The sequence below is a fragment of the Denticeps clupeoides genome, chromosome 19, assembly GCF_900700375.1.
Source record: "Denticeps clupeoides chromosome 19, fDenClu1.1, whole genome shotgun sequence".
NCBI classification, from domain to species: Eukaryota; Metazoa; Chordata; class Actinopteri; order Clupeiformes; family Denticipitidae; genus Denticeps; species Denticeps clupeoides.
Window position 1 is genome coordinate 2527727 of NC_041725.1, and position 27721 is coordinate 2555447.

At 43.2% G+C, this 27721-nt stretch overlaps 2 protein-coding genes and 2 long non-coding RNA genes across 7 annotated transcripts; 2 read left to right on the forward strand and 2 right to left on the reverse strand.

Moving 5' to 3' along the window:
* Nucleotides 1-795: 795 nt before the first annotated feature.
* Nucleotides 796-24596, reverse strand: cfap45 (cilia and flagella associated protein 45). Its single transcript, XM_028961714.1, has 13 exons — nt 24226-24596; nt 22509-22622; nt 7181-7423; nt 7030-7112; nt 6276-6420; nt 5902-6072; nt 5338-5516; nt 5017-5146; nt 3698-3844; nt 3075-3188; nt 2579-2772; nt 1558-1782; nt 796-1483 (listed from the first exon to the last, which is right to left on the reverse strand). The coding sequence occupies exons 3-13, from the start codon at nt 7292-7294 to the stop codon at nt 1426-1428; spliced, it is 1560 nt and encodes a 519-aa protein (XP_028817547.1). The 5' UTR covers nt 7295-7423; nt 22509-22622; nt 24226-24596; the 3' UTR covers nt 796-1425.
* LOC114769036 (uncharacterized) lies at nt 7955-27101 on the forward strand. Of its 3 annotated transcripts, none has more exons than XR_003743180.1 (6): nt 7955-8158; nt 16636-17567; nt 17674-17863; nt 19589-19750; nt 22521-22661; nt 26643-27101. It is a non-coding gene; the product is annotated as an uncharacterized LOC114769036 (long non-coding RNA). The 3 variants fall into 3 exon arrangements; XR_003743181.1 differs by lacking the exon at nt 26643-27101 and having other exon boundaries at nt 16636-16826; nt 16977-17567; nt 22521-23347; XR_003743179.1 differs by lacking the exon at nt 26643-27101 and having other exon boundaries at nt 22521-23347.
* Nucleotides 23459-24734, forward strand: gemin7 (gem (nuclear organelle) associated protein 7). 2 transcript variants are annotated; one of them, XM_028961715.1, is made up of 2 exons: nt 23459-24122; nt 24264-24734. In XM_028961715.1, exon 2 carries the CDS (start codon nt 24277-24279, stop codon nt 24616-24618), a length of 342 nt encoding a protein of 113 aa, XP_028817548.1. In that variant the 5' UTR covers nt 23459-24122; nt 24264-24276; the 3' UTR covers nt 24619-24734. The 2 variants fall into 2 exon arrangements, with proteins under 2 accessions (XP_028817548.1, XP_028817549.1); XM_028961716.1 differs by having other exon boundaries at nt 24107-24174.
* Nucleotides 26220-26780, reverse strand: LOC114769037 (uncharacterized). The gene is made up of 2 exons (XR_003743182.1): nt 26636-26780; nt 26220-26520 (listed from the first exon to the last, which is right to left on the reverse strand). It is a non-coding gene; the product is annotated as an uncharacterized LOC114769037 (long non-coding RNA).
* Nucleotides 27102-27721: the final 620 nt, after the last annotated feature.

Below are 27721 nucleotides of genomic sequence, written 5' to 3' on the forward strand. Positions count from 1 at the left end.
AAGTAAAGTAAAGTAAAGTAAAGTAAAGAACGTGCAGTGACTGAGCCATGTACAATAACCAAATCCGTTTTGCGGTGACTGGTGATGCCTGCCCAGACTGTTGCAACTTTTCCACCAAAGCAAACCCTGGGGACCATGTTGACCTCAGCGTATCACTCACCTCACCTTCTCCAGCAACGCTGACATCCATCTTTTCTGTGCAAGGTGACCCAACACCATACAGTAGACCAATGCGGTAGACTAAAGGGATGGTAGTAGCCTAGTGGGTAACACACTCGCCTATGAACCAGAAGACCCAAGTTCAAATCCCACTGACTACCCTGAGCAAGACACTTTACCCTAAGTTGCTCCAGGGGGGGGGACTGTCCCTGTAACTAATGATTGTAAGTCGTTGATAAGGGCGTCTGGTAAATGCTGTAAATGCAACGGTCATCTGGCATTCAAGCCAACGCGGTAGAGTCGGTTGTGAATCATTTGTCTGGAAACCCTGGTACTTCTCGCATCTCGTAAATGGACCTGCAGCTGTGTGGCAGTAGCATAATGATGTCTGAGTGCATAGGTCATTACATACTGGTCACTCGTGGGGCTCCACTCCTGGGTGCCATGAACTCTGCCAATAGTTCTGTGTCTTGATGCAAGTCTGCTGATGACACGTTGAGACACTTTCTGCCACTGACCCGAAGTTGCGCCATGGCCAGGTGACGCTGCTCGTCCGTTAAGTGACGTTGTGTTTTCATGGCTGTTTGAATGATGAACTGGGAATGACTTACTGACAATACCAGCTTTTTATACCCACAGAATGTTGAAATTGATGCCACATTGAGAAAGGTTTTCTCTTGGTATTGGCCTCAATATAAGTCACACCTGTTCACAATGAGACCATTACATGAAAAACACAAAGTGAGGTGTGTCTATCACCTTAATACAATTGCCTATCCCAAAAATGTCTGAAGTGAAACAAACACCGTATGTATGACATCCACCTAGATCGTCTGGATCTGGGATCGGCAACCTTTAACACTCAGAAAGCCATTTGGACCCGTTTTCCACAAAAGAGAAAGCACCGAGAGCCACAACATTTTTTTTGACATATAAAATGAATATAACACTGCATGCATCCTTTTTTACCATGTATTAAAGAACTGGGCTAATGTGTTGCTTGTGAAATTTATTTATACTAAGAAAATAGTTGGGGGCTTCACAAAGATCGCCCATGTGTGGATGGGTTGAAAGGGGGTGGGTGTGAATGGGTAAACATGTTCTGAATGCCTTGTATTGAAACAGTAAAAAATGACCTGAAAATACCACCAAAAAGTGAAGTGGAATGAAATGAGAATATCAACATTTTACACTCCATTTGACATTTTGATATAAAGCAAGGTTTAAAGTGGAACATCGGAATAAAAGCCTTGACAGTGACTGTTGTTAGATGGGAACCTTGCGTTCCACATAACTGCAGTACTTCTCAGGAAGCCCAGCCGCCCTGTGATGAAGAACAGATCCGATAAGAGCTTCTAGCAATGTTACCAGGACATGCGTTACTTCTTCTCTACTCACTTTAGCTCCCTCAGCTTCTTTGCCTTGATCTCGTTCAGGCGGATGCGACGATTGTGCGCCTCCTCAAGCAAACTGTTGCCCTCATGGAAAAGCTCTTTACGCTGGGCAATGGCCTGTAGCTCACGTGCCCTCATCTGCTGCCGGACACCTTCAGCATGCCGTAGCAGTCGCTGCCGGTGGTTCTCTTCTAGCTCCTTCTCACGGGTTATGGCCTCCTGTTGCACCCTGACAAGCCCAACCAAAGGCAATTGAACAACCAAACAGCCGACACTGAGTTAACCTGATTCAGAATGTAGCGTTATGGGCCCAGTAATGACTATTGGGGAAATATTGTAGAATTATGTAAAAACCAGAGGTTTTGAGAATCATACCCTGTGGTAAAATGGGCCCAATCATGTTCTGGTATAAATCAGCTGTAATTTACATGACTTTTAAAAGGAGACATGTAGCTGCAGGGGTGCTGGAACAGGCAACGTGATGTGATTCACTACGTAAAGCTGGCAAAGTTACTATAGACCTACGCTAGTTTTAAACATAGTAGATGTAACCATAGAAAAAGCGTTTCCTGGGCAGCCTAACAGAACTATACGTTCAAGTGTCAATCACTTTTCCATAACTTTATATGTTTATTTCATATTCCATAACTTTTCAAGTCCTGGAATATTCTCTTTTCAAATTCCATGACTTTTCCAGGTTTTTGAACCTGGTTGTTGGATGAGTGAATGCAGTGTGTATCAAAGTCAACTTTATTGTAATCTCAAGACATTGTACACCGACCCATAATATAGTGCAGGTTGAGTCAAACGAGGCCTACAAGTAGCAGCAATATGACAATGTATCAGTGTATGGATATATTTAGTATATAGTGTATATGGTATATCATATACTATGATAATAATAATAGTAGAAGTGATGTGACAGTATGATGGTATGATTATGATAATAATAAAAACACAGAAGCACAGTGTGAGGTAGTGAGAGAGACATATACATATGTATATGTATAGAGCAAAGACCATACCTGATGACCCTCTCAAACTCCGCTCTCTCACGCCCAGCCTCAATGGCGAGGAGATGCTCTTTGTGTGTGACCTGCTCCAATCGTGAAACCTTCAGCTTTCCCTCCTCTTCCACTTTCTTTTTGTGTCGCTCTTTTTCTTTTTTCCTCCACTCTCTGTCAGTAGCTTCCTGGTTCCTGCGTGCCCGGATCTCGTCCTGGCATCCATCAAAAAAAGCAACTGAAGTTGAGCAATACATAATGATACGATCAGCATAGAATTTGAAAAGCCAGGAAGAGTTCTGAGTTCCGAGGGCTGTATCTGAAGGGGATACCCATTATTAAACAGTAAAACAGCAATGGGTGTGATCAATGATTGATTACAGTGATTGAATAAATATTGTATATTGCTTCACCGGCCTATTGATAGTGGGGTTTGGGATGTTCAAAATGAAGACATCTGCAGGTGCATCAGATCTGGGATAGCCATCCCTGCCTGCGGCATATGTTCTTCGCTCACCTGTTCAGCTTTGTGGTCCCGTTCCCTCTCCTGCAGGGCTCTGAGTCGAGCCACTTCTTTCTCCTTCTCTTTCTTGATCCGCTGCAGCTCTGCCTCGTACTCTGCCTCTTGCTCCTAAGGGATACAATTTCGTAAGTCAACCACAGTTCAGGAAATGGACCAAATACAGGATGTTGACTCTCATGTAACAACAATTAGGTCAAAAATTATGACAGAATACATATAATTAATTTGCTTTGGTGCTTTGTGTTGGAACAGATGTTCTGTATAAATCTAAAATTTCACACAAAAGTATATAAAGACAAGCCAACGAAACAACTCAAACAAAGTATTTCTATAAGCTTGACGGTTATGCGTCTGTGCCCTGTTTTATTAAAAGGAGGATTTCTGAGCGGTTACAGCTCGTCTGGCTGGAATAGTTTGCATTTCCACATGCAGCATCTGGGCCAGGATGCCTTACCATCCTCCAGATTAAACACTGGATTCTGATTCATTTCAGTTTATCAGGAGGTTTTTGGAAACATTTTGTGGCTCCTGAATACTTTGTATTCATGTATGTAACAATGCTGAAAATCTGATGGTGTTAGGCTCACTGACCGGGTCAGGCTGAGAAATTTCCCCACCATTTTTTTGCGGGTGTACGCCACAGCTCGCACGTCAGCGAGCCGCTCGTCCTCCTTCATCCGCTCCTTGGAGAGCAGGCTCTCCTCATTAATCCGCAGGATCTCCAGCTGCAGCCTCCGCTGCTCCTCCCTCTTTTGGTCTAGTGCCTGAAAACACAGACGTCTTTCAGAAAGTCAAATAAAAATAAACGTTTGCTCTGGCAGAGTTTTAACTTCTGTTTCTTATGAATTCAACATGTAGTGAGCACAAGAGCTTTACACATTCCAATTACTGATTGGCTTTCTGTCCTTTTTGATTTGTTAAAATGTAGAACGTTTACTGAAATGTATTAGTTTAGGTTTTAGTCTATTAAGTCTATTTAAGGGGGGAATTTATTACAAACAGAGAACAAAACATGGGACAGAACATGTAGAACACACAATGACCCAACGAAGACATGATGCACCCAGGGACGTTTTTAAACCAAAAACAGCGCGTGCAGACACTCGGGGAATTAAGGGGACACAGTCCACAGTAATCTTGAAGTGAAAAGTGAAAATGATTAGTTGTCACACAACAGCACCGCACGCTGTGAAATGTGGTCTCCTCATTTAACCCATTCCCTGTGTGTGGCACCTTTGCTGTCCGGGATTCATCCATGACATGCAGGCATATGTTCCTCTTCCCAAAGTTATTGTGAAGCACAGAGAAGATTGATGCAACATTGTTAACACTGATGTGGACTCCAGTCTTTTGGTGGTCTTCCATTTTAAAACTGCCACATGATCATGATTTAATGCACCATACAATGGTAATCTTTTATTTGCCCTGGTGTCAAGTCTGACGAAGTAAAACATTGCCACCACCCTAACCAGGTTTCCCACTCCCTCCAATTCCTGTTTTTGGAGAGCCGGTCCAGCGTCTCATCTTTGATTGTGTAGGGCCTTCAGCATCAGTTCCTTTTTCAGAATAAGAAGATGTTCTGCTGCACTGGCTAAAGGAGACGCCTGGAGGGGCCATGTGGAGGTTTTTCTTTCTTTACTTATGATTCTTCCTTCTTGTTACAAAATCAATGTCACCTTCAGCTTTTTGCTTATGTCCTTCATATCATACTATAGAATTGAAGAAAACACATGAGTGTGCATGAATTCTGTACTTAAAACCTTGGTCAAACTGAGCCTTAAAGTATAATACAAACAAAGGTATTTGCAATTATGATTATTGTAAGCTTGTGTTGTTGTTATATTGAAAATGAAAGTGGATTAGAGTATTAAACTCCGCATGTTGGTGTGTATCGGAGTGTGTAATAAGCATGTAGAGGGGCGTGTGAGAGGAGTACCTGAAGTTCCTCCTCCTGCATCCTCTCCAGGTTCTCCAGCATCTGCTGGCCTTCCTGCTCCCTCAGCTCCTCCTCCACGTGACGCGCCTCATTATGCTCCTCTATCTGCTTCAGAATGTACGTCTTCCCCCTGATACAGTGGTAAAGCAGCACTGTGAAGTAGTAATGCAGCATGGGGTGTGTACATGTTAAGGTGTGTTTATTAATGCTAAATGCTGACAGACAGATAATTAAAAAAAAAGTCTTAAGGAGATGGAACTTGGACAATCATTCCAGTAGCTTTTATGGCATGTGTAACTGCAGTATCCAAAAGTCCCTCACTGGATCCTCTGCTGTTTTCGCAGTTGTTCAATCTGATCATGGGACTCAACCGCACGGCACCGCTCCAGCTCCATCATGGCATCTAACCGCTTGTCCTCTTCCACCAGCTCTGTCTGGATCTGCTCTTTCTCCAAAATCTGGGCATCGCGCACAGCATGACACTGAGCACCCAGGATTAGCTGGTGGCGCACGCACACACACACACACACACACACACACACACAAACAGAAAAGTCCGGGCTCATTGTTTGTGAATGAATAATGAACGTTGAAGGATAATGAGTGTTCAATGTATTTATGAACGCATTGCAGTGAAGAATGTTGCATACAAATTATCTGCCAATTATCATAGACCAGAACATGAATATTTCTGCATGAAGGGACATTTTGGTTTAAGTCACCACCGTGGAATGGAATTAAGAGTAATTTGAATCACAAAACATGTTTTATGGAGTGATGCACATCAGACTAGACCATGCATTTCCCAACTTGACAGCCTGCTTATAGGCTTTATGGCGATCTTGTTATAATATAAGTTGTTAAAAGCTCCCAAGGGTCATGTACCTCATTTAGTTTCTTGACCTCATCCTCCTGCTCCATCCTCATGAGGTTGGCTCTCTCCAGAAGGTACTGGGCACGCTCCTTCGCCTCGGCCTCAAGTTCACTCAGGGTCTGGTTTTTGTTCCGTGACAGGTCTGCCTGTCGCATGCGGGCCTTCCTTTGCTCTGCTGCATCCTGGCACATGCACAGCAGCACAGACAATAAAGTTCACAAGATCTGATCCAGGTTCCCAGAAGCAAGGCAGCTAAGGTTTTGGAAAATACTGATTATATATTTTTTTATAGTTGAGTGCAGGAAAATCGCGATATTTGCATTTCATCTGAAATCCAAAGACTAGGAGAAAGAAGAACAAGTGACATCCTGTGCCATGGCCTCACCCGGATTGCTTCCTTTTCACTTTGCTGGGCTTCCAGTTGCCTTTCTTTCTCCTCTTTGGTAGGAAATAGTGACTCAGCTGTAATTCGCTCAATTTCAGATGCACACAGTATGATGGACAGGCCCGATGGGTCCTTGCATGGGACACTGGTGGAAAGGAGACCGTTATAAAATACAAGAATTTAATTTACTGTATCACTGGCAATCAATACATTCGGTGCAACAAAATGAAGTCAACCTGCGCCTTGTATTTTGTTCCCAGAAATCAAAAGCAATATACGTGCTGTGCACTGAATTTAACGTCAGCTTGCCTTCATATGTTAAATATTTATTGACAGAGTCATTTCTGAACAACTCGTCCATTGACAGCTTATATTCAGTTGACATTCTGTTGTCACCTCAGTGCATATCGTGGACAAAATGACAACTAAACGACATTTTTCCTTTATACAGTACAGCCTGCTGTGTACATTTACATTTACAGCATTTATCAGACACCCTTATACAGAGCGACTTACAATCAGTAGTTACAGGGACAGTCCCCCCCTGGAGCAACTTAGGGTTAAATGTCTTGCTCAGGGACACGATGGTAGTAAGCAGGACTTGAACCTGGGTCTTCTGGTTCATAGGTGTGTGTTACCCCTAGGCTACTACCACCCCTATTATTACTGTGAATAAAATATCTTGCTTTTGTGGGCAAAATGCAACAACTTGCAAGTTGACTTTGAAGAGAACTGAGATGAAATGAGAACTTGCTTCAGGTCGCGTATCATGTCGTGGGAGATGACGCGCACCGTGTCGCGTCTGGACGACGGGGACCCGGCTCCGCAGGCTGCTTTCTGCAAGAGAAGCGCCGTTTTACCGCTGAAGACCGGACCCTCCCGACCCGATCCGAGCCCCCCGTTACCTGCGGCGTTCCGAACAGCGTCTCGTCCACCTGTGACGTCACCGCGCGGGTTCGGTACCGGCGAGAGCGCGCGCTGCCACCGGAGAGTCGCGCGGACGACGACGACGACGACATCGGGACAGTGATGCTGTGTCTGGGTTCTGTGTGGTGCCGAGGGAGCGTGTTGTTTTCGCGTTTCCATGGCAGCGGGACGTCGCTTTGGAGACGCCGACGCGCGCAGGGTGTCGCTGTGTCGCTGTCACGCTGCCGAAAATGACAAGAAAAATGGTGTAACAGAATTGTTTCTAAATGCAAAATGGCATTTAACTGCATGAACAAAGTATAAATAGTGACAATACAATGTGGGTGATGCCTCCGTCCAGCTGGTCAGTATCTACAGGAGCTGGAACAGGAATTCATGCAAAATTCACATATTAATGCAACAATTTCACATGCACTGATTAAGGTTGACCTTTTGAATGAGTCCTGCTTTTTTATTACATGGAGGTGCCCTGGTTTATATACCTCAATTAATGATCAGCATTAAAACCATTCGCTTAATGATCTTCTGCTGTCAGGTGATAAGAAAAACCTTAAAACCTAAACTTTGGATATCAATTAAAAGTGAAAACAGTCCTTATCATTTGGTTAAACCTTACTGGGAGGATGAGTGTGAAAAAGTCTGTGCATATTACACATAATAAAAGAACACGCCATAGAGGCCCCAAAATGCGACCTCTGTGACCTGTCACTAATGTCACTATTGTCATGTATTAACATTACAGGAGGTTGTAAGCCAATAAGAGCCTGTCTGGTAGTGAGGCTTTTGCTTCCGCATGCACGTCGCACTCTCTCTCTCCGGCTGTGTTCTACCCTCTTCTACTTCTTCCCTCGCAGAGTGAGTGCTAGTGCAGCGCTGCAGACGTACTACCCTGTCGGGACGGATACAACGTGTGTGGGACCAGCTCAACGCATCTACATGTTTTCACATGGACACAGGTAAGCGTAGGTAAATTCAGAGTACTAAAACTTGTGTCAAGGTATGCAAAATCTCTTTTTCTACTCTCAAAACATGTAGAAGTGAGAGAAATAGTTTAGGATGGAAATTTTGCTTGTAATAGCTATATGATTGATCTCACAGTGGTTGGGTGGTCTCATTTGTGCTTGGAAAATAGAAATAGAAAAAATTGCAGCTTTTTTTTGCACAAAGGAAAAACTAGAAGCTACAGGTGAATAGCACAGATGCTGTATATTACACATATTTCTATGTAAATGACAGTTATATTGCTTTTTCTGGTATCGTGTTGCAAGCGACATTTCTTTCATTTAGGGTGGTAGTAGCCTAGTGGGGGTGAACCGCCTGTGAACCAGAAGACCCAGGTTCAAATCCCACTTACTATCATTGTGTCCCTGAGCAAGACAAATAACCCTGAGTTGCTCCAGGGGGGGACTGTCCCTGTAACTACTGATTGAAAGTCACTCTGGATAAGGGCGTCTGGTAAATGCTGTAAATGTTTAATTATTAAATTCAGTGTTCCTGGTTAATTGTTTGTGTCCAACCTTCAAATGCATCCATACCAATCAAACTCTGCCAACTATTACAATGTCAAGAAAGTATTTGAAATCATGGCAAATAAGAGTTAGGGGATTTTTCTTTTGTGACAAACACACACACACTATTTTTCTTTGTCTATGCAGTCAGGAAATGCTTTGAGGATTCCGTAGTGGGTTTTCCCTGTATCCTGACGAAATATAAAACAGCAGGCATGTCTGTCATCAGATAGTTTAGTTCAGACAGTTTATTGCTGTCTGTGTAATTTTTTGCCGTTTGAGATCACTTCCATAGCAACATGCCTTTAGTCTCATTTTTTGAGCGGAATAGTCTGTGATGGCCTGGCGCCCCACCCTGGGTGTGGCTGCACTCTTATGAACAGTGGGCTTATGGACACGTTCTGAGATTTTTAACTGAGCTTCCTCAAATTTCCTGTCTGCAATCAACCTCCCAAATAAGCTTAGTAGAATTGAATTAAACATAGCATATAAAATTAATCTGATTATAAATATGGGGTGGTAGTAGCCTAGTGGGTAACACACTCGCCTGTGAACCAGAAGACCCAGGTTCAAATCCCACTTACTACCATTGTGTCCCTGAGCAAGACACTTAACCTTAAGTGTCTCCGGGGGGGGCTGTTCCTGTAATTACTTATTGTAAGTCGCTCTGGGTATCTGGCATCTGATAAATGCCGTAAATAGGGTTGCAAAGGGGCGGAAAATTTCCAGTAAATTTCCGAAAAGTTTCCGGTAAATTTCCATGGTAAGTTAAGCTTGGGAATTTTGAAAATTAATGGGAATTAAGGAGAACTAACTGGGAATATATTATTTCCAAGCATAAATATAAACAGAAATCATAAGAAAACCTCCATGCAAAATGTTTTCAACAGATATTTCTGCTCAGATGTGTGCCTTCAATGCTCTTTGTCCTTCAGGCTCAAAAGTGTGGTCCATGTGTACATGTGATGGAGGCATGCACAGTGCCAGTAGGTGGTCTCAACAGCCATGCAGCAAGCATGTGCTCTGTACATGTGATTAAGGAATGGCATGGATATTCAAGTGTATTTGAATTGCATTTGTTTGTTTTTGTCAATATTATGCTAAAATATACTTTGCTCAACTATATTTAAGTTCCCTAAGAAGAGCCAACCTTCAATTTTGAAAATTCCCAGTTTATTCCCATAAATTCCCGTTTATTCCCATTAATTTCCGTTAATTCCCATGGAAAGTTTCCATCTTTGAAAATTCTGGGAATTTTGCAACCCTAGCCGTAAATGTAAATGTAAATATGGGATATCAAGGCTTTCAAGATTGAAATTGGTTTCAAGACTCTCTGAGTAAAAGTAAAAAGTAAACGTGTTCATACCAAAAGTTTGACCAGGTAACGTAATTAACTGAAAATCGTGATAAGTGGTATTACCTGCAGCAGATGACTGAAGGAGAGAGTGCACTAGCATATTGAAGACCTTTGCTTGCAGGGGCTTGCAGGGGAAACTGGAATTGATGCAAAAGGAGAAATGGTAGAGAGGTGGGCGGGGTGGATGGCACGGCAAGTGCAGCCCCGAAAAAAGGAAACTGAGGCTCCTTTTATTCTGGCTATCCCCAGGCACCTGCCCCAAAAATACCAGGACGTAACAATATCAAATTTGAGAGTAACATGAACCCCGATGTAAGTAAAGAAACTTTAAACCTGTTAATGTTCCTAAACCCTAAATGTTCCTATATTTCTGCAAGGCCAATTATATTTATCATTACAAAAGGTAACACCAGAGAACACAGACCAAAAGTGAAAAATGCAATAGCTGCCTAAAAAAACTCCAATCAAAAGTATTGCAAAAAGTATTGCCAAAAAGGAAACAGTGAGATATTAGAAGACAAATATCTTGGTGGACTCTCCAAACTATCCATTTTGGCAGAATTTGAGATTTATCAGGACCTGATCTATAAAGCTCCTTTGTTGAAGTTTATATGACTTCATCACATCTGTAGTGGTTGTGGTGGTGGCCTAGTGGGTAACACACAATACCCATATGTTACCCACTAGGCCACCACCACAACCACTACAGATGTGATGAAGTCATATAAACTTCAACAAAGGAGCTTTAAAGGTTGAAACAATGAGGCAATTGTTATCACATGATATTTCTAATTCATATTTACTTCCAGCAAGCAACATTCTCTGTCAAAACACCACAGGTCGGCCTACTGCATCCGACAGATGTTATTTACATTTACATTTATGGCATTTATCAGACGCCCTTATCCAGAGCGACTTACAATCAGTAGTTACAGGGACAGTCCCCCTGGAGCAACTTAGGGTTAAGTGTCTTGCTCAGGGACACAATGGTAGTAAGTGGGATTTGAACCTGTGACTCTGTAGTCTTCTGGTTCATAGGCAAGTGTGTTACCTACTAGGCTACTACCATCCCTTTTTTTGGGTGTGTTTCTGTTCTGTGTTGTTTGCAGGTGCCTGGTGATTGTAAATTGAGCCCACCTGTACCTGCTGTGGGACAGACAGAATAAAAGGAGCCTCAGTCTCCTTCTTCGGGGGGCTGCGCTTGCCGTGCCATCCACCCACCCGCCTTCCTACCCTTTCCCTTTGACATCACTTCCGGTTTCCCCTGCGCTTCCCCTAGGAGGCGACGCAACTTGTTGTGTCGGCCTGCTTCGGTGTTTGTTTGTTTTTCTCTGTTTTCCTGTCTTGTTTGCCGTTATTCGTTGTAATTCGTTTTGTATGTATTTCATCTTTATTTATATATTTAGTTGTTAATAAAATACTTGTTAGAATTATCCGTTTCGTCTTAGTAGGTTTACGTTTGTGTCCTTTCTTTTGTTATGGGCCGGAGCCCCTAGACCGGCTCGTAACAAAGGCCAGTCAGGAACGTTTGAGTCTTCAGAGCCAGAAGAACTGAGAGGCGTCCCAGAATAGATGTAAAAAGCAACACGGCGCCATCTGGAGGACCAGTGGCACCATCCTGTTACAAACAGCTGTTGCAGGACATATCCTTCCCCCAAGCAGTCAGAGCTCTCAATGCACTGCCATCACCAAAACTCAACACTTCCAGCCTTATGCATCTCCTAACCTCCTGCCTGTTTTGCACATGTTTGTCTTGTCTTGTGTGTCCTGTTTGAAACATCCAACATATCCACTTACATATTCTACATGATGTCCTGTTTGTCCTGTTCATTGTACAGAAAGATATGTAAAGCATTTACGTTTTAGTTAGTATAGGTTAGTGTATACTATAGTGTGCATATAAAAAAAAAAAATATGATTGAATTATGGGCAGTGGTGGCCTAGCGGTTAAGAAAGCGGCCCCGTAATCAGGAGGTTGCCAGTTTGAATCCCGATCCGCCAAGGAGCCACTGAGGTGTCCCCACACCGTCCCCACACACTGCTCCCCGGGCACCTATCATGGCTGCCCACTGCTCACTCAGGGTGATGGGATAAATGCAGAGGACAAATTTCACTGTGTGCACCATGTGCTGTGCATCACATGTGACAAATCACTTCACTTTAAAGTTTATGGGGGGTCTGTGTGAAACATTATTTCAATACACGGTATACTGACAACCAATCTTGAATCAGATAATCAAATAATCAGATGACATTAGACAGTGCTTGTGTGTGTCATTGTTAGCATTATCTTGAAAATAGATTAAGAAGATTTACAAAAAATATATATATTTCAAACAGTCAACTTGTTAATAAATTCTAGGTAATGCCATAAACAATTTAATCTGCATCATCGGTTTGCCCTAATTTGCCCCCAGCCTTAACATGAACATGTGTAATTATATAGGCTGGCTGGATAACATTCAGAGGTAGATCTGATAGAATGAGATACAGTAATCCAGTCGTGAGATTACTAGGGACTGGACAAGTGTCCTATGTTGTAGAGAAGGAATCTACAATCAAGGAATGAGCGGGAAAGATTGGTTATGTGAGTCGAGAGGGAGAGTTGGTGGTCTATATTTACTCCGTGGTTGTGGGCAGTTGTAGAAGGAGAAATCTGAGGGTTGTTCAGGAAGATAGCAAGATCCTGATGAGGTGTGAAATCTGCTGGAATGAATATTAATTCAGTTTTAATATTAGTTCAGAGTTCCTGTAGATTGTCAGTCAGAGGCTGTGTATTCCTTTCACACTCACATAAATGATTTGTTCTATACTTCTATCCTTGGGTTTTTAGAAAGGTGCTATATACATTGAAGTTGTTAATAATTAGAGGTGGGCATAGATTAATTTTCTTAATCTAGATTAATCTCACTGTAATCTTGGAATTAATCTAGAGTAAGCAAAATTAGTCTAGATTAATCTAGATTCTAGGGTTGTTTAATCTAGATTAAAATGGCTCATTTGAATTCTGCCGAAGGAATTCAGAATATGTGTGCTACCCAAATAATGACTAAAAGTAAGTTTGAGAACGGGTTTCTCAAACCAGGTGGCGCACAGGGGCTCATCTCCTGTTTCCAAAATGCATCACTAACTGCTTGAGAAAGCTGTTCTACTATGATAATTGGTGATGAAAATAAATTATGTTCAATAAGATGTACTTGTGTTTACCAACTGTTTATTCAGTTAAATAGCTGCATCCATGTTACCACGTCACGTTTGATGTGGTAATTTCACAGTTCGAAGACTCGTTCTCGCCCCCTACAGTGCAATTTGGCTAGATATACATCCACGCTAAAATATCAAGGTGAAAGTCATCATAGTGTAGCGGTTCTTCTTCTGCGTTGTGTAACTTTTTGATTTAGTTTCTTGAACCACAAATGATGAGCTGACACCCAAGAGATTGTATTCTGTACAAAAAGCAAGGTCGCGTCAGAACATCGCGTCTTTCTGCACCTCTCTCTACAATATACAGTATTAAAAGAACATAAAAAAAATATTCACAAAATAACACACATGCAAAATATTCCTAATATGTACATAAATTAAAATGAAAGAAATAACTTTTTGCACACAAACCCCACGCACCTCTCACAGCTCACGCCATGTGTCCAAGAGACCTGAACTGGGTCTCAAAAACAAAATAAAAGTCTTTAGGAAATAAGAAACTAAAAGACACAAGAAAGAAGAAATATACTTAAAAATCTAGTGTAACCATTTAACTCCGGCACAATAGCTTGCGTAGTATAGACCCAGCTCCCAACTTTGTGAATAGATTAACAGCGATATTTTTTTTATCGCCTGATAAGAGTCTCACGTTAATGCAGTACGTTAACGCCGATAACGGCCCACCACTAATTAATAATATTACTAATTATGATAATATTTATAATAAAAGTAGACTGAGCAGGTTGATTGCAGCTCTGATTCTTGCTGATTGGTGTATATGCTCACCCGAGTCGTTCTGTCGAGGCACGGGGGGTGGCTGTGATGAGGATGTTTGTATGAATTTATTCAAATTCAAAGTTTGTCACATACACAGTCATACATGATATGATATGCCATGGCGGTTCAGTGCATTGCTTATAGTTTTCTTTGAAACAACAGTACCTGCTGATGCAAGGTCTTCCTGAAGTTCTGCCCGTGTGGTTCTTGGCTTTTTCTGCCCGTGTGGTTCTGGATTATTCTTTGGACTCCTCAGAAAGGGATCTTACCTGATCGTGGCCGGTTTATGGTGAACTGATGCTCTTTCCATTTCCGGATAATGGCCCCCACAGGAACATTCAGCATTCTGGAAATGCACCTATAACCATTCCCATCAGAATGCTTTTCAATGATAAGGTTGCGAAGATCTTGGGAGAGTTCTTTGCTTTTACCCATCATGAAGTCTTTCCTGTGTGCTTGAGGGCAACATCTGGTGAAATTTTGTGTCAATAGCCCACTTAGAAATGACCTTACTGATAAATAAATGTGTCAAATACTTATTTTCCCCGCTGTATGTCATCTTACTCAAAGGAAGCAAACCCTAACCCTGTCATCTATGTCCTAAGGCTCCTGAAATTACTATTATCCTTTGTAAATGATGCCTTTGCACAGGGATGGATTATGGGCCGTGTGGGCCCCTGGGCAAAATGTTTCGCAAAAAAACGCCAGCATTGTCTGGGATGGCTAGTTGCTACGTCACCATGCCACTTGTGGGTCCAAACCAGTGCGGTGTATCGTGTTGTAAAAGCAGAATGATGTTGACAAAATCTTTTGCCGCTTTTTACCTCGGAAGAAGTGAAAAGAAGGTGGCTTAAGTTGATACAGTAAGTTGGATCTCAAATTATAATCAGTACAGCCTAATGCCATTACCTCACATTAATGTTAGCACCAGGTTACCCATCTCTGTTTATAGAGACAGGTAGCAACGTAGCACAACCAGATCATACCATAACACACATTATTTGAATGTCATACAATTCATGCTCTAAATCAAAGCACTTTTGCTAATCATCCTATTTCTATTCAGCAGCCTGGTTATTACCATGGGAAAAGAGAGGTCTCTCCCCATGATTTACGCATTGCAAGTTCTCCAATGTGAAAAAAAAACTGTTTGCGTTGCAAATTGTTTTGGGCTAGGGGCCCCACGGGCCCCCTGCACCCCAAGGGCCCCTGGGCAGTGGCCCCGCTGGCCTGGTCCGTAATCCGTCCCTGCCTTTGCAGCTGAAGACTAAACATATACGCCCCCTGCTGAACTTGACCTCGTCTTATCAAGACTGGGTTTGTAAGAGGCTGACATTAACCCCTGGCCGACCCCACTCTAAATGGTTCTTATATTCTGACAACTTCCCATTAAATAGAAGAATAACTGGTCGGTCCTACAGCTTGTCTCTACGTGTATCTTAATGGAAAAAAAAAATTTTGCTAAATAAACTGAATTAATGTGTAATGAATGTGTCTGGCCTGCTTGTCAGCATGTCCTATGTTCCACGTCTTCCACAGCAGATGTGATTTTACAGCTTTTTCAAGAAAACGTTGTGTCCATTGTTGGATAATAAACCTTATGATGTTGATTTCATACCTCACCATCTTGATTAATCCTCTTATGTTTTTGATTCATCCATTCATAATAGTCTTATGCTCAGTGTTTGCCCCAGCAAAATATATACTTTGTATTATGTTATGTGAGGAATATAATACATACAATATAAAAGACTCAAAGGACAGTACGAAGAAGAAATAATTCTGTTCCCTTATCTATCAGGACAGATAACAGGGCACTATAAAATAGTGGGAGGTAGTAGCCTAGTGGGTAACACACTCGCCTATGTAAGTATACCTCGAGTTAACAAAAACTCTGCGTTATCGGTTTCACAAAGCCAGTTTAGATTAATTCTGAGTTACAATGACGACACACTCCGTGAAGCGGAAACCTGACTGGCAAGATCGGCATATGCTGCCATTATAATCTCTACCTCAAGCGTTTCCCTCTGTCTCCATGGCCTAATCTGATCCACTACTTTATCCACTGCTTTATGTATCCTGGTGCGCTTGCTTAACTTGGGGTTAGAGCGACTCCGTGTTGAGGGAACTATTTGTTACCAGCCGTTCTGAAACCGAATACTCCGAGTTGGACAGCTCAGGGTTATCGGTTTTAATTCTGACCTGACCTGCTTTAACCTGCTTTTCGAAACACGGCCACCGACTACCACGGTAAAGATCTCTTTGGTTGTAGTACACCTCTGTGACTGGACTTGGCATATTGTTTGATATGATCAGCCTTTTAGACCAACTACTGTGACGAGATGTTAATCAGGAAACAGTCATCACAGCAGCCCACATGAGGTGATAACATCCACCAGCAAATAGCAAAGTTGAGATTTCCCTATCTCGTCTGTATTTGCGGTTAACAGCCTGAAGTCATAGATTCTGTTCCAAATAAGAAAACAGAATAATATGTTTTTTAAAAAGAAATAATGTTCTGATTATCTGGCCACCATACTTCACAATGAGCTGCACAGCCAAACAAATTGTACCATTGATTTCTCAGAAATGGATCAACCAGAAATGGACCATAGGTTGAGGGAGGAAGGACGCACACAGATGGGACATCAGGAATAATGGGATTTATTACTGAAACACAAAATAAACAGCACGAGGGCCAAAACTGGGGAAAGGAAAGAAACCAACATAAAGGAACCCACGGGCATGTGGTTATTGCCAGAACTGAAAACTACACTGGTAAGTTAATGTAACCTCCTCCTCCCGTGGCTTCTCTTCTCTTTATGGACTGATCAGGCCGGATTATGCTCATCTGTGATCAACCAGGGATCCCCAATCAGGTGGGGGGATCCCCACCACCTGGTGGCGTAACAGTTTTCCCCTCTCAAGGGCGCCACTCCGAGGCAACCCAGCTCCATCATCGAGAGGGGGGCGTTAACCAAAGGGCTCTGGCACTGCTGTTGCTGGTGGTCCTCCTTGACACCGGAAAGCCCAGACCCTCTGGTTGACCCCCAGACGTTGCCTGCCACAACGACGCCTTCCTTGCTGGCCTTCCTCACTTCCTACCTGAGGTGGCAGCCCTGTTTCTTCCCTGCCCTCCCGCCGAAGTAGACCTCCCCCAAAAAACTAGCATCCTCCGTGGCTGGACTCTGGGGCCTCTTGTGGCCCCACCACCATGCCTGGGGCTCATGGACCTCCTCCTCTGGGATATGAGTGTTGGCAGGGGCAACATACGGACTCCACTCATTCGCTCACACACAGCCGACCAGCGCTGTCACCACTCTCGCTGGCTTCAGCGGTGGGTGGCATCTTGAACTGCGTGATGGCGTCTGCCTGGTGCGCCTGTGTTCTCCTGCATCGTACTGGCTGCTCCATTGCTGCAGGCTGTGGCGTGAGTGTGGTGGACACCCAGAAACAGCTCTACCGGCCCGCTTGAAGAGTGGTTGAAGTCCGGGGAGCGGGAATGGGAGGCTGCAGATGGTGAGGCACGACCACCGAGACCGGCAGACAGCAGGATGCAGGAAGGGGCTAGAGTGCTGATACAGCTCTGATACAGTTCCTTGGTGATGTTCTCCTCTGCTTACAGCTTCTTCGTCTGTGTGCCTTGGAGAGGCGGTTACATTCTGTCACGACCACGAGCTGAAGGAGGAATGTAATGCACAGACGTCGGGAATAATGGGATTTATTAGGAAATCACAAAATAAACAGCAAAGGAACCAACATAAAGGAACCCGCAGGTGTGTGGCGATTGGCAGGAACTGACCACAACTACACAGGTTAGTTCAAGTCCACATTAATGTAACTCTCTTTCTGGAGCCCTGACCGATCGGGCCGGGTTATGATCAGCTATGATCAATCAGGTGCCTAGAGTCCTGCAGGCCTCAGGGAGTTACACTCTGCCATTACCTGCTTCATGAATTTCCCCAAATATGGATTTTCTGGCAGCTGCATTTTTTTGACAATTTGGATAAGTGTATTTTATACCAAAGTGACAATTTTCTGTCACCGTATTTTATACCAAATTTTATGCAGGAAGACTGAATTAGGCATGAACAGGGGGTGAACTTACATGCTAATGCAGAAAAATGTTATGAGGACAAAGACTTACTTTCCCTTCACTTTGATAAAAACTCAATTAAATAGCTGTCAGTAGCTCAACTAAATAGCTAATACTTTCTGTGTCCCTAATGTGACATTCAACCCCACTCTGTCTAAATAAACTGGCCTGTAGAAATGAGTAGCAATGAAATGAAGAAGCAAATGGTGTTCATTAGTGGGAATTTGCACAGCTGCAGATGAACACGTAGGCGTTTCTCTAGACATTCCTAAGCTTTGGCCTACACTGTGGAGCTTCTTTGTTACTGACGTCTGGGAAATGACTGAGCTCTGTTACACACACACATTTACATACATATATGTACAGTCAGGTCCATAAATATTGGGACATCGACACAATGTTAACATTTATGGCTCTATACACCACCACAATGGATATCAAATGAATTGACCAAGATGTGCTTTAACTGCAGACTGTCAGCTTTTATTTGAGGGTAAATCAGGTGAACGGTGTAGGAATTACAACAGTTTGCATATGTGCCTCCCACTTGTAGTCAGGCATAAGCTGGCTGACTACACCATAACCCTGGATAGCCTTTCTATTTCACCAAGTATTGAAGTAAAGGATTTAGGTGTCATCATTGATGCAGGTCTCTCATTCAATTCGCACATAGATAATGTCACTAGGATAGCATTCTTTCACCTTAGAAATATTGCAAAGACAAGAAACATAATCTCAATGCACGATGCAGAAAAGTAGGTCCATGCATTTATTACATCAAGATTAGATTACTGCAATGAATTACTGTCTGGATGCTCTAGTAGGTGCATGAGTAAACTCCAGCTAGTACAGAATGCTGCAGCCAGAGTTCTAACCAGAACCAGGAAATTTGACCACATCACCCCAGTCTTACAATCACTGCACTGGCTACCCATCAAATTTAGGATTGACTACAAAATCCTACTTTTAACCTATAACGCTCTAAATGGTCTTGCCCCACAGTACCTGAGTGAACTTTTAGTTCTTTACGACCTGCCACGCCCCCTTTGATCAATGGGTGCGGGGTCACTACTGGTACCAAAAGTACAGAAGGTCACAGCTGGGAGCAGATCCTTCTCCTATAGAGCTCCGCAATTGTGGAACGGCTTGCCTGTCAGTGTCCGGGACTCAGACACAGTCTCAGTGTTTAAATCCAATCTGTTTTCTCTGGCTTTTTGTTAAAGTCCTAGACCCTCATTTCACTTCACTTTGACACAGTGTCAATTATAAAGTCCAGTTTATCAGAGTACCCCTGTTAGACACAGACAAAGTTAAATTCACCCTAGTAAGGCTGTCCTAGTTAGGGTACCGGGCCACTGTAGCACCAATATTCTACTATTACCACATATTTCAGTATCGGTCGTACAGTGCAACCGTCTGCCACTGCTTCTGTTTGTTTTCTCAGAGACACTGAATCAGGCGCCCAGACTACTGGCAGACCCCAGTGAAGAGACCAGCAGATAAATCCTGGTTCCTGACAACTGCTAAATGAGGACATAGTATGAAACGAACCATCAAAAGAATGAAGTCCAAGGAATTGTCTAGACACCTCTGAGGACGGATTGTGGTAAGGCACAAATCTGGGGGAAGGATACAAAAAAGTTCATTTTGCCTTGGGTAATGTTATGAATGGGATTAGCTGTCTCGACATTAGGGTGGAGACCTTTTCCACTGCTCAGTAGGTCAGCATGAGATCTCACTGTTCTGTGTCGTTAAAGTCACTTCACTGGTATGGATTCGGCTTTGTGTTGTAAAGAAATAAACTGCAAGCACTGTCTTTAAACACTCACTCATCTGATGTTACCTGGCAGAAAGAGGCATGGCACAATAGAGGTTACAAGAATGAACAGTTTCTAATTTATTAACACCAGTAGATTATGTAAAAACAAATGACAAATGTTACAGAAAAAAAAACCCAAAAAAGAGAGGAGAGTGGGGTAGAGGAAGAGAGAGAGACGCCACTTGGCCCTTGAGAAACAGGGAGAGCCAGCAAGACTCAGAAACTGGGGGTGAAAAAAAAAACAGTTCCAGATGGAAAAGGAACGTGAAGAAAGTTCCCACAAACCAATCAGAGAGAGAAAGCGAGAGAGAGATCTGAAAAATAAAGGCAAATTTTTATAAAGCTATGAAAAATAGTCTTTTGAGCGAATTGAGAATTTATGCTTAAAGTTACCATAATCAAGAACAATAAGACTGCTCACAGCAATGACTTACAGACATGTTGAATACTGCAAGTATTTGCTGGAGGAACAGGAGGACTGGATAACAAGGATGGGCATGGAAAGTTTCAGGACAACAACCCACATTGACAAAATGTTAGCAAAATTCTGTGGGGAATTGAAAGTGATTGGTGCAGGAGTAGAAGTTCCTGAGCACCTTGGAGGGCAGTCTAAAGTCTCTCAGGCGTCTGAGGTGGTAGAGACGCTGTCGGGCCTTTTTCACCACGGTGTTGATGTGACAGGACCATGACAGGTCCTGCGTGATGTAGACACCGAGGTAACGGAAGCTGTCCACTCTCTCCACTGGGCTCCTGTTGATGACAGGGGTCTGGTAGTTCCTCTCCTGCTTGGTACTAAAGTCCACCATCAACTCCTTTGTCTTGATGACGTTCACATGGAGATTGTTCCTCTGGCACCAATTCTCCTGATTTCTCCAGGTAGGCCGCCTCGTCGTTGTCAGAGATGAGGTCCACCATGACAGTGTCGTCATTTCTATTTACACTATTCTCTTAGGTCACAAAAAAGCAGCATTCTCTTTCTAACCCATTTTGCATATAGGCATTAATACGTTTTAAACGTTTATTACCCTGACTATTCTTTTTCATTAAAAGAATATATATTATTTTCTTCATAAAGTTGTACTTTAGCCTGTATAAACAGGTGGAAGTTTGTTTAATGCTTGTGTTCTGTAAGGACCAGGGTGAGAGTCAGCTGGGAGCGATTACCGGTCCCTTGGCAATGAGTTCACGCCACACCCCTCCAGATTCCCTATACCCCTACCCTCCATTAAAACGAATGCCTGCGCCAGTGTTCTAGGTCTAGCTTCTTTTCAGCATGTTCCATGTCTGCTCGTCTCTGTCAGTATGGTCCGTGTCTGTGTTTCTCTTTCAGGTTGGTCATCTCCCGAGTTCAGTTCTCCTGTCTGCGTGTGCCTCATGTGTCCCCGAATGTTTGATCATGTCACTGTTTTTATCATCATGTCTACAGTAAACCAACCTTGAATCAAACCTGTGCCTGGATCCTAACCCTCTTGTAATGTGTCTCTGCGCTGTGTCTACCCTAATTTAGTTAGGCTTTATTTACATGCGCGCATGGGCAGACTCGCTGGGAATCTCCGAAGGTCTGAACACAGTGACGTGTATATATAGCCAGTGAAGCACTGATGATTATCTTTGTGCCTGTTGGTACCAGCATAGAACAGGATCTCACACATTCCTCAGAAATAAAGCAGTCACAGATGAGAAACACATAAAAGAAACAATTTTCTTTTACATTAAAACACTTTGCTTTCAAATTTCCCTCACAAATTAATCCTGAGTGTCTTCAGGGGGACTGTCCCTGTAACTACTGATTGTAAGTTGCTCTGGTTAAATGTGTCTGGTAAATGCCAGAAATGTAAATGAATAGTTATCCAAATCCGCCATAAGATGGTGGAAAATAGGGCACAACAACAGTCACCAGTTTCACATATCTGAAATTATTGACTTCATGCCTTGCTTCCTACTCCTACAAACTTCCGCCCAGCTGTTGGCAATGACAGTAGGAGTTACAGCAATGCCTTGAAATTCCCACATAAAAAGGCACTCAAGTAATCAGCACCTCCCTGTCCGGGCTGAATAAACACAGGAACAACTGTACACAAGACCACAAATTCCAGACTGGGGTGTTACAGGCCATAATAAAATTGTCTCATGCTCCCATATACACTCGTACACAATTAGAGACTGATCAGGAAAGAAGAAAAATCCATTCAGAACATTCAGAGGTAGTTAAGTCAAGTCCGGTTAAGACAGTGATGAAAGGGCAAATGGCACACGCAAGGCTCCGGTGACATGCCTGGAATATTACCAGCTGGATATGCTGTCGATAGTTTACAAGTTACTCTGTTTACAAGTTACTCTGCAGCGTGAAAAATGGAATTCTTCAGGCTAATTGCCTGGATCACACTGCACTGTTCTCAGAGTCTGCTTCTCGAAGAGAGGGATCGTGTTCCTTTTCCGCTTTTCTCGATATAGAGTGGCGTGACATTTTGAGACATGTGTGCACATGGAGGCTCTCCCTTCGTCCTGCTGTGACTCGTCTCCTAGAAACCTGGCCTGCTCTCACCTCTTATTTCAGGTCCCTTGGGGAGAACTGTCCGGTGGCGCTGAGGAGAATTTCCGACGGTGTCCATGAAACATATGCGTTGGGATGGCAACAGTGAGACAGCAAAGACACAGACTAAGGATACAAACAGAGACACAGGACCAGACGATAACAGTAAGAAGCAAAAGAAACAGGTCAGGAGAGCAACGCCAATAAAATGTATGAGAGACAAACATCTGATCAGATGGACAAAAAAAAGTTCAACACCCCTTAAAAGACATGTTTAAAAATTAAATATCGATGTTAAAAGAAATTGTGACTCAGACAGCTGAGGATAACAACAGAGACATTGGCAATATAATAGTAAGAAACAACAGAAAAAGGTCAGAAGCGCAACCAGGCCTTTGTATGAGACAGATGACCAATAACAAAAAGTTCTACACTCTTAGACATGTAAACTTCAAGTGAACTTTCTTCATGAGGGGAAAATTAATTGAATCAATTTTGGAATAAGGCTGTAACATAAGAAACCACTTTCTTATGTGGGAAAAGTGATGTGAATAATTTCCAGCGATGGTCATGGTGTATGTCTCACTCACTCACTCACTCACTTTTCAAAACCACTTAGTCCTACCCTGGCTGCCATATCCCATGCTGGGACACTGGGGACATGAAAGCGAATAAAAAAAATTTCCAGTTCAGGCTTGCAGAGGACTGGGGTCTATTCCAGCAAACAACGACCACAGACATGAAAAGTTAAAGTAAAGTTTAAAGTGAAGTGATTGTCACATGTGATACACAGCAGCACAGCACACGGTGCACACAGTGAAATTTGTCCTCTGCATTTAACCCATCACCCTGAGTGAGCAGTGGGCAGCCATGACAGGCGCCCGGGGAGCAGTGTGTGGGGACAGTGCTTTGCTCAGTGGCACCTCAGTGGTACCTTGGCGGGTCGGGATTCGAACCGGCAACCTTCTGATTACGGGGTCGCTTCCTTAACCGCTAGGCCACCACTGCCCTCCCTCCATGCATGAAACCCATACTGCAAAGCAGCAGCGCTAACGACTGAAAACTCATTATTGAGTTTCTCATTATTGGTGGTTATAGGTGTGGTAGTAGCCTAGTGGGTAACACACTCGCCTATGAACCAGAAGACCCAGGTTCAAATCCCACTTACTACCATCGTGTCCCTGAGCAAGACACTTAACCCTAAGTTGCTCCAGGGGGGGACTGTTCCTGTAACTACTGATTGTAAGTCGCTCTGGATAAGGGCGTCTGATAAATGCTGTAAATGTAAATGTTATTGTAAATTGGGAGATATAATTGCAAAATACATCAAAAAACAGGTTTGCAATGCAACACCGTGACACGAGACCTAGGCCGCCTCTACAGGGGGCCACCAGAGCCACCAGGGGCCACCAGAGCCGATCAGTTGCACTTCTTAATAAATCCCACAAGTAGTCGTTTAACAGCTTAATGGAGAATAGTTCCTACCACACTGTGAAGTAGTCCCCAGTTTTTTCCAGCAGGTGGCGCATTTCACGCAAACATTGAAAATAAAAAATAAAAGAAACGCGGAACGTCGTGTGTCTGGCCGATGTGCTACCCGGTGAACTTTTGGTGAAACGCCGTGAGGTATTTGACGCCTTTTTTTTTTTTGACAAATATAAATTCGAAGAGTGCTTAGGTAATTAAATGGCGTTAATGAATTAGGAGTTGTATAAAAGTGTCAACTTACATTTCATTGATAAGTGAAGCGTCCTTCTCCTTTATAAGCTGTGGCGTCGCAATGAAAACCGTGGCCGTGTTGCGCCTGCCTCGAGGACCGGAGCCGAACAGCCGCGGCTTCGACCCGACCTCCCCGCGGTACGCCGCCCTCTGCCCGGCCGCGGAGGGCGAGCAGCGCGCCCGCAGCGAGCTGAGGGAGCGCTTCCTCCGGACCCTCGCGGCCGCGGCCCACAAGGCGGCCCGCTTCACCATGTACGAGCGGGTCCAGGTGCAGGCCCGGTTCGGCGCCTCGGACGTGGACGTGCTCAACTTCCACGTTGCGGACCTGCAGACTCCCATCGGCGTGCAGAGGGACGCGCTGCTCAGGGCGCAGGACGTCATCTCATTTTCTTTCGACCTGTGATCATTCGGTGCGGGACAGACGTCGAGTTTTGAGGGGAAAGAGTTGGCTGTAAAAGTGTTTAATTTTTGTCTAATCACATTGTCATATTTGGCTAATAAAATTGTTCAAATTATACACCCCACTGGTTGCATAAATTGGAGCAGCATTCTTAGTGTTTATGTCTGTGTGTGTGTGTCTAAATACATACAGTACAGGCCAAAAGTTTGGGGACACCTTCTCATTCAATGTGTTTTCTTAATTTTCATGACCATTTACGTTTGTAGATTCTCACTGAAGGCATCAAAACTATGAATAAACACATGTGGAGTTATGTACTTAACAAAAAGTGGAGACCTGGACTCCACAGTCACCCGACCTGAACCCAATCCAGATGGTTTGGGGTGAGCTGGACCCCAACAAGTGCTAAACACCTCTGGGAACTCCTTCAAGACTGTTGGAGAAGCATTTCAGGTGACGACCTCCTGAAGCTCATCGAGAGAATGCCAAGAGTGTGCAAAGCAGTAATCAGAGAAAAGAAACTAGAATATAAAACATGTTTTCAGTTATTTCACCTTTTTTTGTTAAGTACATAACTCCACATGTGTTCATTCATAGTTTTGATGCCTTCAGTGAGAATCTACCAATTAAATAAAACCTTGAATGAGAAGGTGTGTCCAAACTTGGCCTGGCGTGTGAGAGAGAGAGAGAGAGAGAGAGAGAGAGAGAGAGAGAGAGAGAGAGAGAGAGAGAGAGAGATATATATATATATATATATATATATATATATATATATATATATATATATATATATATATATATTAGTTAGCCTGTAAGGTGGTCAATTGAACACCTTAATTACATTAATAAAGTTTACATCAATTGTCTTAATCCTTATTTTGTTTTATTTGATCTTCATCTTTAAAAGAGTTTCTAAGCACCTACGTCTGTGCTTTTCTTGGAGAATTCTCTGCACGTAATTGGATTAGTTCAGGAATATTCAGGCCTGTGACTACAGGTTGATGCAATGCTGAGACTTGTTTTCGAGTCCCCAGATGGAGAGTGTTTCAGTCACACACACTCCTGTAAGCCTTTTAGCTCCTTCATCGGTGGTCAGCATCTGAGCGAAGGTGCTGATGGGATATTCGGACGCTTCTTGCATGCTGGTGTGCTATGGATGTACTCTGAAAACAGAATCCTCCCTTTCACAATCATGCATTAAAAAGGACCTGCTGGCTGAGAAACTTAACTGCTGATGAAGGGCTGTGGCTTTAAGGACCCGAAGGGTGTTGTTGCTTCTATGAAATCTTTCATGGAACCAGTAAACCTGTTTGCTGTCTTCAAGCTGTCCAGTCTGGGGAAAATCCCAAGTTCGTGGGGAGGGATGCTGAGAATTTGGAGGCATCTTGCCTTCATTTGCCATTGAAACCTTGCTGTGTTAAGTTTTTGCTAGAATATGAACGTATTAACTAATGTTTCAGCCCTAATGTCAGCATTTTAAATAGGTTTGAAATGATTTTTAACATGGGTGCAGTGACTCATTCTTTTGGAAAAAAAAAACTGTCTCCAGCCATTTGTGTTTCACTGCGGCCAGGAGAGCATTTAATCTTCCTAAAAGGTACAGGTTGTTTACCAATGACTCTTTTTATTGGAATATCATTAAAACGGCGTACAATGACTTTCCCTTTGTACGAGCTCCATGATTTTCTGGCCAGATTTCAGGTATATCCATCAATGAGCGTGTGACTCATCCCGAAGCCTTGTGACGTACGAGAGAAATCCTATTTCATCATCGGGACAGTGATTGAATCAGGAAGCTCGCAAGGGCATGCAATGTTAATTTCATATCCTAAGTAACTGTTGCTGTTCGGTGGCAAGTCCTGCCTTGACCACGAACTTAGGAGACCTGGGGAACCACTTGGGTGCCTGCAGCAGAAGGGACAGCGAATACAATCGATTGGTGGCGAAGCCATATTTAGTCAGTCGGTGTAATATAAACATCTTTAACGTGAAATTCTGTCTCGACATTGTTCTCTCTTACATTACAGGACTTTCTGGCTATCTGGTCCTTATCTCCCCCTCCAGTTCCCCCCGGCCTGGTACTCTCCGATTCCAGTGGAAAAACATCCACGCGGGGTAGGAGGCGAGTGCAGCCGACGATGGTACGAAGGAATCTGCCCTGTCCAGCACCATCAGCCAACAGGAAGCACATTCCTCTCCTTCCTGTTTGTGGCTCTCTCTCTCTTCCTGTCAAACGCAAGAACGGGGCTGTGATAACCCACAAAAATGCATGGGCACGTTAACTTAATCGCTCCCTGCCGCCGACCAGAATCCCCGACCTGAAGCCTCTCCAGTCCCCCAGTGTCCTTCTTTGTTAAAAACGTTCAACTTCATTCACCCCTCAGCACTGCTTCTGATTGCCAAATGTATAGTAAAGGTATTATAGTCATGAGAGCAATAGCAAGCAATGGGTGTTATGCTTTAGGTCTGTTGAATTGAATTAAAATATACACTTTTTCTGGACACTTCCACCATGAAAGTGATTTCTTAGCAAACCATCTCATCTTAAACTACTCCATCTTTTTTTTTTTGTAGTTTTCTAAGCGCAGCACTACATGCTAAGTAAAGGGCTTGTTTGCTGGTTAATTGCGTTAAATTAAGAAACATTACCTTTAATTATGTTTCCAAATGACACACATTGACAGCATGAGGCATCTGTGTGATATATGAGTTCAGGTGCTGAACTCGATGGATTCAGTTTGGACCGGTTGAGACTGCTGGGGTGGTTGTGCATCGAGCATCTTTAACATTGCAGGTTGAGAGACTATAATCCTGGAAGATTCCTCCCCATATTGAAATCTTGGAATAACCTTCAATACTGTGTTACGTAATATTTGATGTATGCATACTTTTTATTCAAACCAGGGCTTGGAAATGTGTACTAAAGGGCATTTGTACAAATAAAAAAACAAACCGCAAAGTGTCCTGTCTTGAGAATATTCTAATTATTAACAATTTACTGCACCAGAGCACCAACAACTTTTTTCAAAATGTAACCATAAGAACGTTCCAAGCAGCTGAAAGGCTGAGTAGATTCAACTATGGCATGAACACCATGCTTAAACCA

What these genes read in the sequence shown, in the direction of transcription:
- cfap45 (XM_028961714.1), bottom strand. Translation starts at nt 7,294, where the DNA reads ATGTCGTCGTCGTCGTCGTCCGCGCGACTCTCCGGTGGCAGCGCGCGC. An exon ending in CGCTGTTCGGAACGCCGCAG is followed by an intron (nt 7,113 to 7,180) that starts GTAACGGGGGGC and finishes CTTCTCTTGCAG; the next exon opens with AAAGCAGCCTGCGGAGCCGG. An exon ending in CGAAAACAGCAGAGGATCCA is followed by an intron (nt 5,147 to 5,337) that starts GTGAGGGACTTT and finishes CCACTGTATCAG; the next exon opens with GGGGAAGACGTACATTCTGA.
- gemin7 (XM_028961715.1), top strand. Translation starts at nt 24,277, where the DNA reads ATGAAAACCGTGGCCGTGTTGCGCCTGCCTCGAGGACCGGAGCCGAAC.